The 11,792-nt window shown below is 31.7% G+C and overlaps 1 protein-coding gene across 1 annotated transcript in view; it reads right to left on the reverse strand.

Annotated features, from left to right (window-relative positions):
• The window catches only part of LOC127712943 (uncharacterized), a 34,354-nt gene extending 22,577 nt beyond the window's left edge, over positions 1 to 11,777 (reverse strand). Inside the window, exons 1-2 of the mRNA XM_052219529.1 lie at positions 11,644 to 11,777; positions 303 to 3,066 (exon numbers count right to left, since the gene is read on the reverse strand). Coding sequence (XP_052075489.1) covers positions 303 to 3,062 — 2,760 coding nt within the window. The 5' untranslated portion in view covers positions 3,063 to 3,066; positions 11,644 to 11,777. The remainder of the gene's footprint in view (positions 1 to 302; positions 3,067 to 11,643) is intronic.
• Between the last annotated feature and the right edge of the window lie 15 nt (positions 11,778 to 11,792).

Genomic DNA, 11,792 nt, shown 5'->3' on the forward strand with positions numbered 1-11,792 from the left:
TGATGTGAATATATAAAATAAAATCTATTGAAAGACTTGTCATTAACACCAAAATCTCCAAATATCAAAATAAACTGTTGACACAGAGATATGTCTCGCATGGATTTAACTTGAATCTCCTCTTAAAATGTACAAGATCATGATGATGTATACACAAAGTTAGAAAATTGTGAATAGTCATTATGGTCATCAGCACTAAATCTGCTGAAAAGGACTAATCCCCCCCAAAAAAGTATCCATGCAAATAAGTTAGTTTACAGTATTCAAATTCTACCATGTCTACAGTCACTGTATAGTTTTACCTGTTGTTCATGTAAGGTTCTATAACCAGGTACAGGGCCTGATCTTGGAGGGGTTGATATAGCATCTGTTGAAGTTGAAATCTCTCTCTCATCACTGTCATGACTGTAAGATCCAGTCATATTCCTGCTCTGTGAGGACAAGTTTCCATATCTGGCATACAGTTGTGACAATAGAGCAGTATCTGTTTCTGACATCCTCAATGGATTGGTAGAATGTGAATGATCCATACTAACTTCGGGTGCAGAAGCATTTGCAAAATTTTGATGTAAATTTTGTGAAAGAATGTTTCTTTGGTATCTTACCATAACACTAGGATCTGATAAATCAATTTCTCCTTGTGTATTGTATAGATTTCTTGATGGTGAATGGTCCATGTGTTGCATTCTACTCCCTGGCTGTATTCCATGCCTTAAATCACTTTCATTGTTCAGTTTTTGTAAATTATCTTCATTTCTTAATTGTCGTCTGCTTGTTTCATAATCATGATCATCATGATGTTTGAACAAAACATGCTGGTTTGCTGGAACACTTGATGTTCCTGCATCTTCGTCTGGGTACTTTGATTGTGAAAGATTAACATGAGCATAACCAATGTTTTCTGTCACATTTGGATTACTGGCTGTTTGATCTCTTGTTATATTATTTGCCTTATACTGGTCCCTGGGAGATGTAACAGGGCTCTGCCTTAAATCGTATGAATTTTTCATTATTCTAAATGAGCTCTCTCCATTTCTTTGTGGAGAACGATTATTTTCAATTCCAAAAATTTCCCTAGAGTTGTTCATAGTTTGTTGGGGTGTACTAGAACGTTTGCAAAAATTTTCACTTGGGTCACCTTGACCTTGAAGTATTTCTTTCTGCTCCTGACTTTTATCCTTACATGTTAATATTTCACCAGTATCAATGATTATACATTCTTTTTCACGGGGAGATAACTTACGACAAACTTTATAATTTCCATAGTTAATTGGATAGTCTGGATAATTTGGAAGAGGATCAAGTTTTGGCATTCCTTGACTTCCACAAGCCTCTTCACTTTGTTGTCGTTCATAGATGTTTTTCTTTTGAGGTTCAACTGATGATTGGATATCTGCCTCATTTTCAGAAGACAAATGTTCATCTCCATTTTCTACGGTTCTTGAAGCATTTTGTTCTGTTTCAATTGTATCGTTTAAACTAATGTGCTCAGAAATTTCTTTAATATCTTCCTGAATCTGATCTGTTACCCGAGTTGCTTCTGCTTCTTTTCTATCAATAACCATTGAAACTGCAATTTCCATAGCAACTGGATTTGCTGTAATTTCAGGCTCTCCTCTCCTGTTCCCATTCTCATCAAATTCAACTTCCTGTCCATCTGCACTTTCCTCACCAGAGGGCAGGCATTCTTCTCTTGTCAATGAATCAACAACTGTTTGAGACCATTCTTTTCTTTCATCTATTTCAATCTCATCTTTGTCATCTGGATGTTTAATTTGACTTTCATCTACCTCTGTTGTCAACCTTTCTTTTAATACTGATTCTTCATCATTTTCAAGTCCTTCATCAGAAGAAAAGGAAGTATCATTATTAAAAGTAGACACAGCTGTATCGAGGACATGTTTGACGATTATATTTGCCAAATTACTGGTGTCAGTAGCACTGCTTTTATCCTCATCTTCTTCTTCATTTTCCCTTTCCTCTGGTTTAAATTCAGTTTCCATGACAATTATCTCATTCTCAGGTTTTTCTAAATTCGGATCTTTTTCAGAATGCACAGTTTGATCTTCTAAGTTATCTTTTTTTATTTCTTCTGTTTTTATATTTTGCACATTTCCCGATGAGCTATCAAAGGAATCAAAATGTTCTTCCGATTTAATGCTATTTCTTTCATCGATCTGATTAGTTTCACTTCCAGAATCTACATGGTCAGAAACAGTTTTCTGCTTCACCATCAAAAGTTCTTCTGATATTTCCTGAAAATTTCCATTTTCATCATCATTAACACTGCTTTCCTCTGAACTAACTATTTCTTCCTTAGATTTAGTTTCATCTTTTACAGCACCAATGTCTGTGCTTGCTTTAGTTTCAGTTGTTGTAATCTTTTCATCTACTATAAATTCTTTTTTATCATCATCCTCATCAGTAGTGATTTCAACATTTACATACTGATGATATTCTGTGACTGCCTTAACCATGCTAACAGACTGCTGACTTGTTTCATCACCTTCCATTTCTTCTTTCTGCTTACTATCATGACTATCACTCATTTCATCCACAATTCCTATCTCATCTTTTTTAACTTCACTTGTGACAATATTTTGCCCATTATCAGAGCCAAATGTTTTACTGTCACAGCTTTCAGATTCAGATTGAATCTCTTCCTTTATGGATTCAGTTATTTCTGAACCTTCATCTTCAAAAGTGTCATTCTCATAATCATTTTCCTGACTCTCAGTTCTGATGTCTTCAGAATGCTCAGAGTCTCCTTGAATCTCAGTTTTAATGTCTTTGATAGGCTCAGTGTCTCCTTGAACCCCAATTCTTATGTCTTTAGAAGGATCAGTGTCTCCTTGAACCTCAGTTCTTATGTCTTTAAAAAGCCCAGTATCTCCTTGATCCTCAGTTTTAATTTCTTTAGGGGACTCACTGTCTTGCTGAATTTCAGTCCTGTCTTTAGAGGACTCAGTGTCTTGCTCTGTTGTCTTTGTTGTTTTGGAAGTGTCTCCGATTGCACCAATATCTTCTACCTGATTAGATTCTTCCAATGGAGGAGACTCCATTCTTCTGGAAATAAATAAATACTAATAACTGTAAAAGCTTGAGATTCACAAAGGTAGAAATTAATATAAATACTGGAAAATACCAAAATGGCAGTGGGTCAAGAAAATATTGACATTTGAAAATATCTACAGGCCAACAGAAGATGGTGACCCTTACTAGTGTTGGCCAATTTAAAAAAAAAAAGAATATATATATATCAGAAATAATCAGCGGTGTATATACTTCATTTGAATATACTGTCCTTGCCAGATATTTTGAAATACAACTAAAAAATGAAATTCAAAAGTTGAGGTTTGTAATCTTTCTCAGATTATTTGTTACTATCATGGGAATCTTCTTTCAAGATACAATTTTGTAATTTTAAACTATTAAAAAATGATTGATTGATTGTTAATTTTAGCATTGTTTATCTTTCCAAATCTTCTAATCAATTATTGTCCTGAATATGCATAAAATATTTGCCACTAGACATTAAGCAACCAACAATCAATCAATCTAATCAATTATCTTCAGTCAAGGGTCTAACTTAAATAAGTTATTAGAGAAAAATAACACACATTTGTTATTGAGGGCTAAAAAATCAAAAATCTGTGATAACATATGTATGTTACATGTTTCAAAGGGGCATTATACATCCTTTATTTTGTTAAATCGTGTACTAGTTCTATTGATATTATAATTGTCTTTATGTATATTAAACTTTAGAAAGATATAACAGCCCATAGTTTGCCAATCATGCATAACACACCCATGTTATTACAGAAAAAGTATGCCTGTAATAACTAAAGGGTGTTATTACAGCTTCTCTACATCTCTTCAAAGCCTTTTCTCCTACATATATCACAATGTATTTTAATTTATTGTAATAAATAATGATAAGAGCATGTAATGAGGTTCTGCGCAAGCTTCCTTAAGTCATTCCCAAATGTCTCATGTAATAAGTTAAATGCCTGTAATAACTAAGCATTGTTATTACAGCTAAGTTATTACTTAAAAGCCTTGTCTCATTGATTTACCATGGTTGATCAAAAATGTATTAATTTAATTGGAAAATTAGTTTTCAAGGTTATGTATTAAGTTACTGCGCAAGTTTCAAGAATTCCCAAGTGCCCACTGAAAATAAAAAAATTTATGGTACATTTAACTGATAAAAAACATATGTTACTACAAATTAAGAGAAAGTATCCATAATAACACATGTATGTTATTTTTCTCTAATAACTTAATCAAGTTACACCCTTGACTGATCTTAGGACATTATTTCAACAATAACCCTCTCCCCCAAAAAACAAGCAAACATGGAATGAGTACTAACAGGATTTAGGTGATTTTACTTAAAGGCTATAGTAAACATGATTTCTATCAAAACTAGTTATTACTTTAATTTTATAGTTCAATATTTTTTGGTTATTTTTTCAGTATATTTTTGTTTTTATTATATATTTTTAATACTATAGACCATACTTAATTGATCCCTCTAAATAATTCTCATTTTATTTATCCTACCTTATTACATGTATGGTTCCGATGGGTTTTATATATATATCAATTGTTAAAGGTCATATAGGTACTTAATAATTAACTGATTTAGGTGAGAAAAAAAAAAGTGTTTTGTCCTTTTCCCTGGATCTTTCTTCCATCCCCCCACCCCTAAATTAGTATCATGTAACCATAGTTACAACAATCACAGTGCTACAATTTAATGGATATTAAAACAGTACATTTTTTTAACCTGTGTTCACAGAGTGATCAAGAAAATTATTAGCTTTTTAAATTATAGAAAAACAAAATGAAGCATAAAGCTGTATTTTTGCTATCAAGAATATAAGTTGTTAAAATAAAGATCTATATGTGTAGGTTTTGGATCGTCATTTAAAATATTTAACATACATGACATACCTGAGAATGCTAAGCTTGTTGGGAAAACATCAACTTTAAACTTGTTTAAGACATTTTATCTAACGTTTGTCTTAACAGAACTGATGGCCATTTAAACTCTATCTTTTATCTAGATTAATAAAAGACCAAGTAATAAATCTTGTCATTTATAAAGTGATTTCTGAATTTAAATGACAATAAAGTCTACATTAAAGTTCAACTTTAGCTTGACATCTATCAACACCCATCTTGTTATACGTTATCATGAATATCATTACATGGGGATTAAACTTTAATTTGAACTGACAAAGAATCTAAAAACTGTCAATACAAAATATTTATTCTACTTGAATATTGGTCAGTTAAACATAAAGACTTGAAAATTAGAGAACTATACATGCTGTAGAAATTATCTGACTTCCCCATTGTTTCTGTGGCCTAGGTTACAAACTTTACTGTTACACATTTTTTGTGTGTCTACATTTTAGTCCATCTTAGTTTCGCTTTAAAGAGTAAGAATTATCTTCTAATTTCTGATAGTCAAAGCAATGATTTCCTTATTGCCTTAAATGTATAAAAATACAAAATGATGATCGTTTTTAATGTTTTATAAAATCATCATGATCATTTTGAGTCTCAAATTTTTATTTTGACATCAGTTATCTCCCTTAATAAACATACATGACATAATCATGATAATGTAGAGGAAAAAATTACAAACACACAAATTGGGAATCAAAATAAATTCTAAGAGCTAAGTGATATAAAATTTATTACAAACATATAATGTGTCTTTAGATCTGATTGATTAATACAGCTTAAAAAAATTTCCAGGATTTTGGCTGTCTACTCTTCTGTCAGATTAATATAATTTAAAAAGATTTTTATAGCAATACAAGCTCCTCTTACAATGAAATCCCTGCCTTCAACTCTTAAAAATCAAATGACTTCTTCAAAGTTTTAGTAAAACTCTGAAAAGACTGATAATTTGGATATATATCATTATATAGTGGTTATAATAAAGGATAGAATAGATTTTCTATTGATAAAAAATAAAAGAAATATGATGAGGAATTAAAAGTTGTATAGCTGTAAATTCCTACAGTTTCAGATAATGGTCACAATGATGGTAATTATAACATGGAAGTATTCTACTGACAGTATAATACTTCCATGTTATAACAAATTCATGGTCACATATTCCTAAGATTAGTGGGATTTTTGTAGTTTTGTCTATTTTATTTAAGGGTAAAGCATCACTGTAAAAGATTATTTACTTAGTTCATATTTTATTTAAACGAAAGTGAACCAAGACCTGGTGAATCTGTAGTACGGTAGAGTCCCTGATTATATTTAATGAAAAAAGTGAACACTTTGTAAATGATGATATATATATGTATTTATCTTCATGATCTTTGCTTAAAATATTAGATTGATCCATGAATACTGTAAATTCAGAAATTATTGCGTGCATAAGTTTATTATTGCGATTTTGTCATTTTAGACTAAAATGCGATTTTAATTTTTGCGATATTGAGAAAAATCCTGTTTAATTCATATAAAAAATTTCAAAATGCAAATTTAAATTATTGCGATTATAACTCCTGTTGCATTTTTCACAATAATAAAAACATCGCAATAATTTCTGAATTTACAGTACCTTACTAGAAAATGAATGTTGGAGACATTTTCTACCGTCAACAAGTTGAATGCAAAAAATATGATAAAAGGCAAAGAATATTTTATTGTTTTATCTTGATACAGCTTGTAACATAGTGTGACATAATTATTGATTGATTTATTGATTGGTGTTCAACTCCACTTTCAGCACTTCGAGCTATTTCGTGGCAGTCAAGTTTTATTGGTGGAGGAAGCAGAAACCCAGAGAGATCAACTGACCTTCGGAAGGAAAACTGACAATCCTAGATAATTAAGATTGGATTCAAACACACCTACCACGTGTGGGATTTGAACTCACAACCTCAGTGTTGATAGACTAGTGACACAGTAGTTCGACTTCTTAGACCACTCAGCCATCAAGGCCCCTTTGACATCATTATATAAATAACACATAGCTGAGAGGATGATAGAGCAGATTGTTACCCCGAGAAAACATTGTCAACTGAGGCGAAGCCAAGGTTGACAATGTCTTTTCGAGGGGTAACAATCTGCTCTATCACCCTCTCAGCTATGTGTTATTTGATTTATTATCAATGATTATACTGAATGTTCTGTTATTACTGTCTATCAAATTTTAAATTCAAAGTTATAAACTATGACGTCTTGTACATAACAATCATATGTATTTATTAAAGTGACACTTGAGCAACCGTCTCCGTAAAGGGTAATAGAGTATTTGCCATGGGATAGAGTAAATTGTTTCCCTGGTATTGACCAATCAAAATCTGGCATTTTGACATGAAGTTTAATAATACAAAATATGTAAGTTATCATGCTTTAAAGATATTTTGGTCTTAAATTAAAATGTTACAAGCATTATTCAAAATGTACATGTATCTAAACATTCCAGTGATTGTAATACACCATTTTTTCATTAAAACAGGAGATTTGTCTAGGCATAATGCAAGTTGGAGCTTGCTAATGAGTATGGGAAAATGTCTGCTCATTATAGATAGTATTTTAAAAGGTGAATTTTCATGAATGCCATGATGCAAATGTTTTACCATTAAAATTTTGATCGAATGTGATTATGGACTTTTACAGTTTGCTGAAATTTCAAACAGAATACAATTTAAATATTATGCAAGATTGTATGGCCATTGGTCAGAGACCACACATATAGCCAGAGAGGTTTTGATGTTCGGAGGACCTCTCACCCTGAAAACAAAAATTTACTAAGTAAAGTTGAAATTTAGATTGAAGTTGGGCTATTAAAGACAGAGTGTCATGGCCCCTAATTAACCCCCTCAGAGACATCATGGCTATGGTCTGGAGACTAAACAGTTCATACATAAACAACAAATCCTTACTAAAATACAATGTACGAATACCCACACTTTTCTTGTGATGGTTCGGAAATGACAATAACTTGCTAGTAAACTGCCTTAATCATGTTTATCAATCAATTTCATTCCAATTCAACATGTTCAATGATCTAATTCACTTTAACCATCAATTTCTAATTAATGAATGTAAATCATGTTGATTTCACAGTATCCAAATTCCGGTTAGGAAAGATCAATAACAAAATGTTGTCTTGCAAATGAACTTTTAGATGAAGAAAAAGTTCAAGGTCAAATCTAAAATAAACCTCAAGATACATATTTGTTATTTAGTTTTTGAACATGTTGAATGGCTACACATTCCTTGTAATAATTAAAAAGATTTATTAAATCATTTTCTCAGTTTCATGTAATTAGAGAGATTTTTTTAATCGAGAGTACTTACACATGTCATGCATGTACATGTATGACAATATTTTAGAAAAAAAGTAATAGTTAGTAAAATTTAATTATCTGCCAGTATTAAACTAAAAATGTAAATGTTTGTGCATTATTCATCCCATCTATATACATGATATATGTATAAAGCAATAAACCAAAAAGTGTGATAAATCAGGTTAGCAGTAAACACCGGATCTATATTCACGTAAAGGTCATGAGTTGAGGAGTGCGTCATTAAAAATGCATCTGCCTCAGGGTTTTACCTAGCACCTACATCATGTACATTTGAACATATATCGTTTGATAGTCCTAATACATTTTTACATGGAACTTCTTTAGAATTAATGAATGGTCATCGTTATTGATCATTTGAACTATTTTCAGATTTTGTTGTAATAAATTTGAAAGTGTAATTAACCTTAGTTTTGCAGTATTTACTAAAAATCATGACTGAATTTGAAGATTGAAAAATGTGTTGCTTTAACGTTTAAGGTCTGCTCTGATTTGTGATAAAAGAGAGTGACATGGTCTGAGATACATGTAGATTTTAGATACTTTAAATTCAGAAATTATTGCGAGGTTTTTATTAATTTGAGTAATCATGGTAATGCAACTTGGTGATTATCGCAATATAAATAACAAATGAATAAGAACTCGCATTCTGAAATCTGATACATATATCTGTATGCAGATTTTCCTGAAATCGCAATAATGGAACTCACATTTTGTCCATTCTACATGTTCTACAAAAATTGCCATAATAAATGCACGCAATAATTTCTGAATTTACAGTACATGAGAGTTGATAGTCTTATGAGATAAACAGAAAGTAGTCTCTTGGGTAAAGATCTCTTTCAGCATGTCAAGAGTGTAAAGGTGGTTTTAATCCTTAAGTGAGACTTATGTTTGGGAAATGCATGTATATATAGCCTAGAACAAATTTTAAGTGCAAATGATACAGTAGCAAGGGCAGTTGATAATGTGTCCAAATTTCACGTGTTGTATGTGCAATCATGGCAATGTTGCTTATATTCATGATACATGTATTAGCAACCAAAATTCACAGAAAAATCACTAATGCCATCAGTCATGTGTCAGTTACATGAATTTGAAAGTATATGCAAATGAAAACAAACATGTTGTATTTAAGCAATTGAAATTTACTGCAAACTCAAACATTTTTATGAATAAGTAACACCGGTAAACCCAATGTCAATCAGCATAAATAGCGTCATTGAAAAATCAGTTCTTACTGTGAAATAATAACATATAAGCATTGTGATGTAAGAAATGTACAGGAAAATGCAAGAATTTGAAAGTCATCTATACATTTATATGGGTTGGGACCTTTTTACAGGTATCAATCTGCAGTGATAAAAAACTGAAATATGTATTTCACCATAATGAATGATGTGGCGCAAACATTCATATAAAGGGGAACATTTTTCCCTCTTCAGGGCATACCATACAGTTTGATCCCACAGTGATCTTTTTTAAGAAAAATTTGCATTATATATAAGCTTTTTTACACCCTGTCAATTCAAATATATGTAATAAAATATATACCTTCATGTGTACTTTTAGAGATAAATTGGGTCGAAATTTGGAATACACATGTACCTTATTTGCACAAGTATGCCCTTAATTTGTTCTACAATTCTTTGGAAATAATTAATTTTTATTAACATCATAATTTCAAATAAAAACAGCAATTTTTGTGGTATATATTTAGTAAAATTAAAAACATTTCAATCGCTGACTTTCTCATAAAAATTGGTATAAATAATCTTCATCTATAATCAAGTCAAATGTCATTTTAACAGCACTCATTTTCAAGCTAATGATTAAAATGAGTAGAAAAATGCATCTTTTCCCAATATGTCACAGTTTGGCGTTGTAAAACAATAACATAATATGTTGGCGACATCATTACCTCCACTGTAACTGTATCTTATGCCCTTAAGACCATACATGTAGTTTAAATGAGAACTGAATACAAAGATAAAGACTCCAAAAATCCTACTTTTTGAAGGCTTTTAACTTTCACCATGAAGATATTTCAGTCATGGTCTTTTCATTATGCTTTTGGGGTAAAATGTCGTCATTTACCTGAATGTTTGCGCCATGATAGACAGCAAACATCTTGAAATCCAAATTTTTTATCTTTATCACTGATATCTATTTTGGGGTATAATTGTAACAGGATTGATTCCCTTAGTCATGTTAGTACACGTAGTAGATACTTAGCCAACCGTAAGCGGTTGAGCTAGGAAAATACTTCTTTAGCTCTGTGAGTCGGTTAAAGCACTGCCTTGTAACACAGAGATCCCAGAGGAGACCATGTGATTGTGTAGTGAACATCATGCTCTCTGGTTACATTTGGTGTCCAACGATTTAAAAACCCAGTGGTTAGAGGATTTCTAGCCAGGGTATGTGTTGTTTGAGTCATAATGGTATGATGACTCTTGAGGTGGTTGAAGTGTGACAGGATTGCTTTCCTTAGTACACATAGTAGATACTTAGCCAGACGTAAGTGGTTGAGCTACATTTTGTACAATGAACTAGGGAAGTACTTCTTTATCTCTGTCGGTAAAATAAAGTGCTGCCTAATGCAACACAGAGGTCCCAGGTTCGAGTCCCAGAGGAGATCATGTGATTCTCTAATGAAAATCATGCTCTCCGGTTACATAATACCCATAAACAGTTCTGCCAACTTTTAATAATGCAAATGCGTGAGATTTGGCCAAAATCGTAAAGATCAAAGAGGAAAATGCCGCCAAATAAGCATGAAAATGCGTGAGTCTCACGCTCAATGCGTGAGACTTGGCAGCCCTGCATAAATGAGGATAGAATCCATTTATTAGGATCTTACCCAAACTATACAACAGATACAGTTTTTAAAGTCTGCCTAACATCTAGATATTGCACAACAATTAGAGTCCATTGAGAACAAAACTTTAGAAACAAAAGAGATTAATTTAGGAAAGCGTAACAGCAAAAAATTAAAATAGCCTTTCAAGATGTAATAATTATTAAATTGACTACATGCAATGGACAACATGGACAAAATCCAAAATACAAAACACATGACATAACATTGAACACAACATTAAGTGCACTTACCATGTAATATCGTATAATGAAACAATGTATATAACAGGACCAAAATTAAAAAAAATTGCAGTATTTAACTGACTTAAATCACAAACATAAAAATTTAAAGTTCAGGTCAAAACTTGCGTTTGAAGAGGCGCGTTAACCGTTATTTTTCACAACAAATATTCATGAACAGCCATACCTACAGAATGGAAAAGGATTTTTGTCACGTGCAGATCAAGTGTTGTTGATAACTAATTGACAAAATAGTACAAATGATATCATTTTGTGGTTTGTAATCCGTTTTCGTTATCAAAACAAATAATAAACTCGCTTCTAATTCTACTAACA

Source organism: Mytilus californianus, unplaced genomic scaffold (assembly GCF_021869535.1).
Source record: "Mytilus californianus isolate M0D057914Y unplaced genomic scaffold, xbMytCali1.0.p SCAF_8, whole genome shotgun sequence".
NCBI lineage: Eukaryota > Metazoa > Mollusca > Bivalvia > Mytilida > Mytilidae > Mytilus > Mytilus californianus.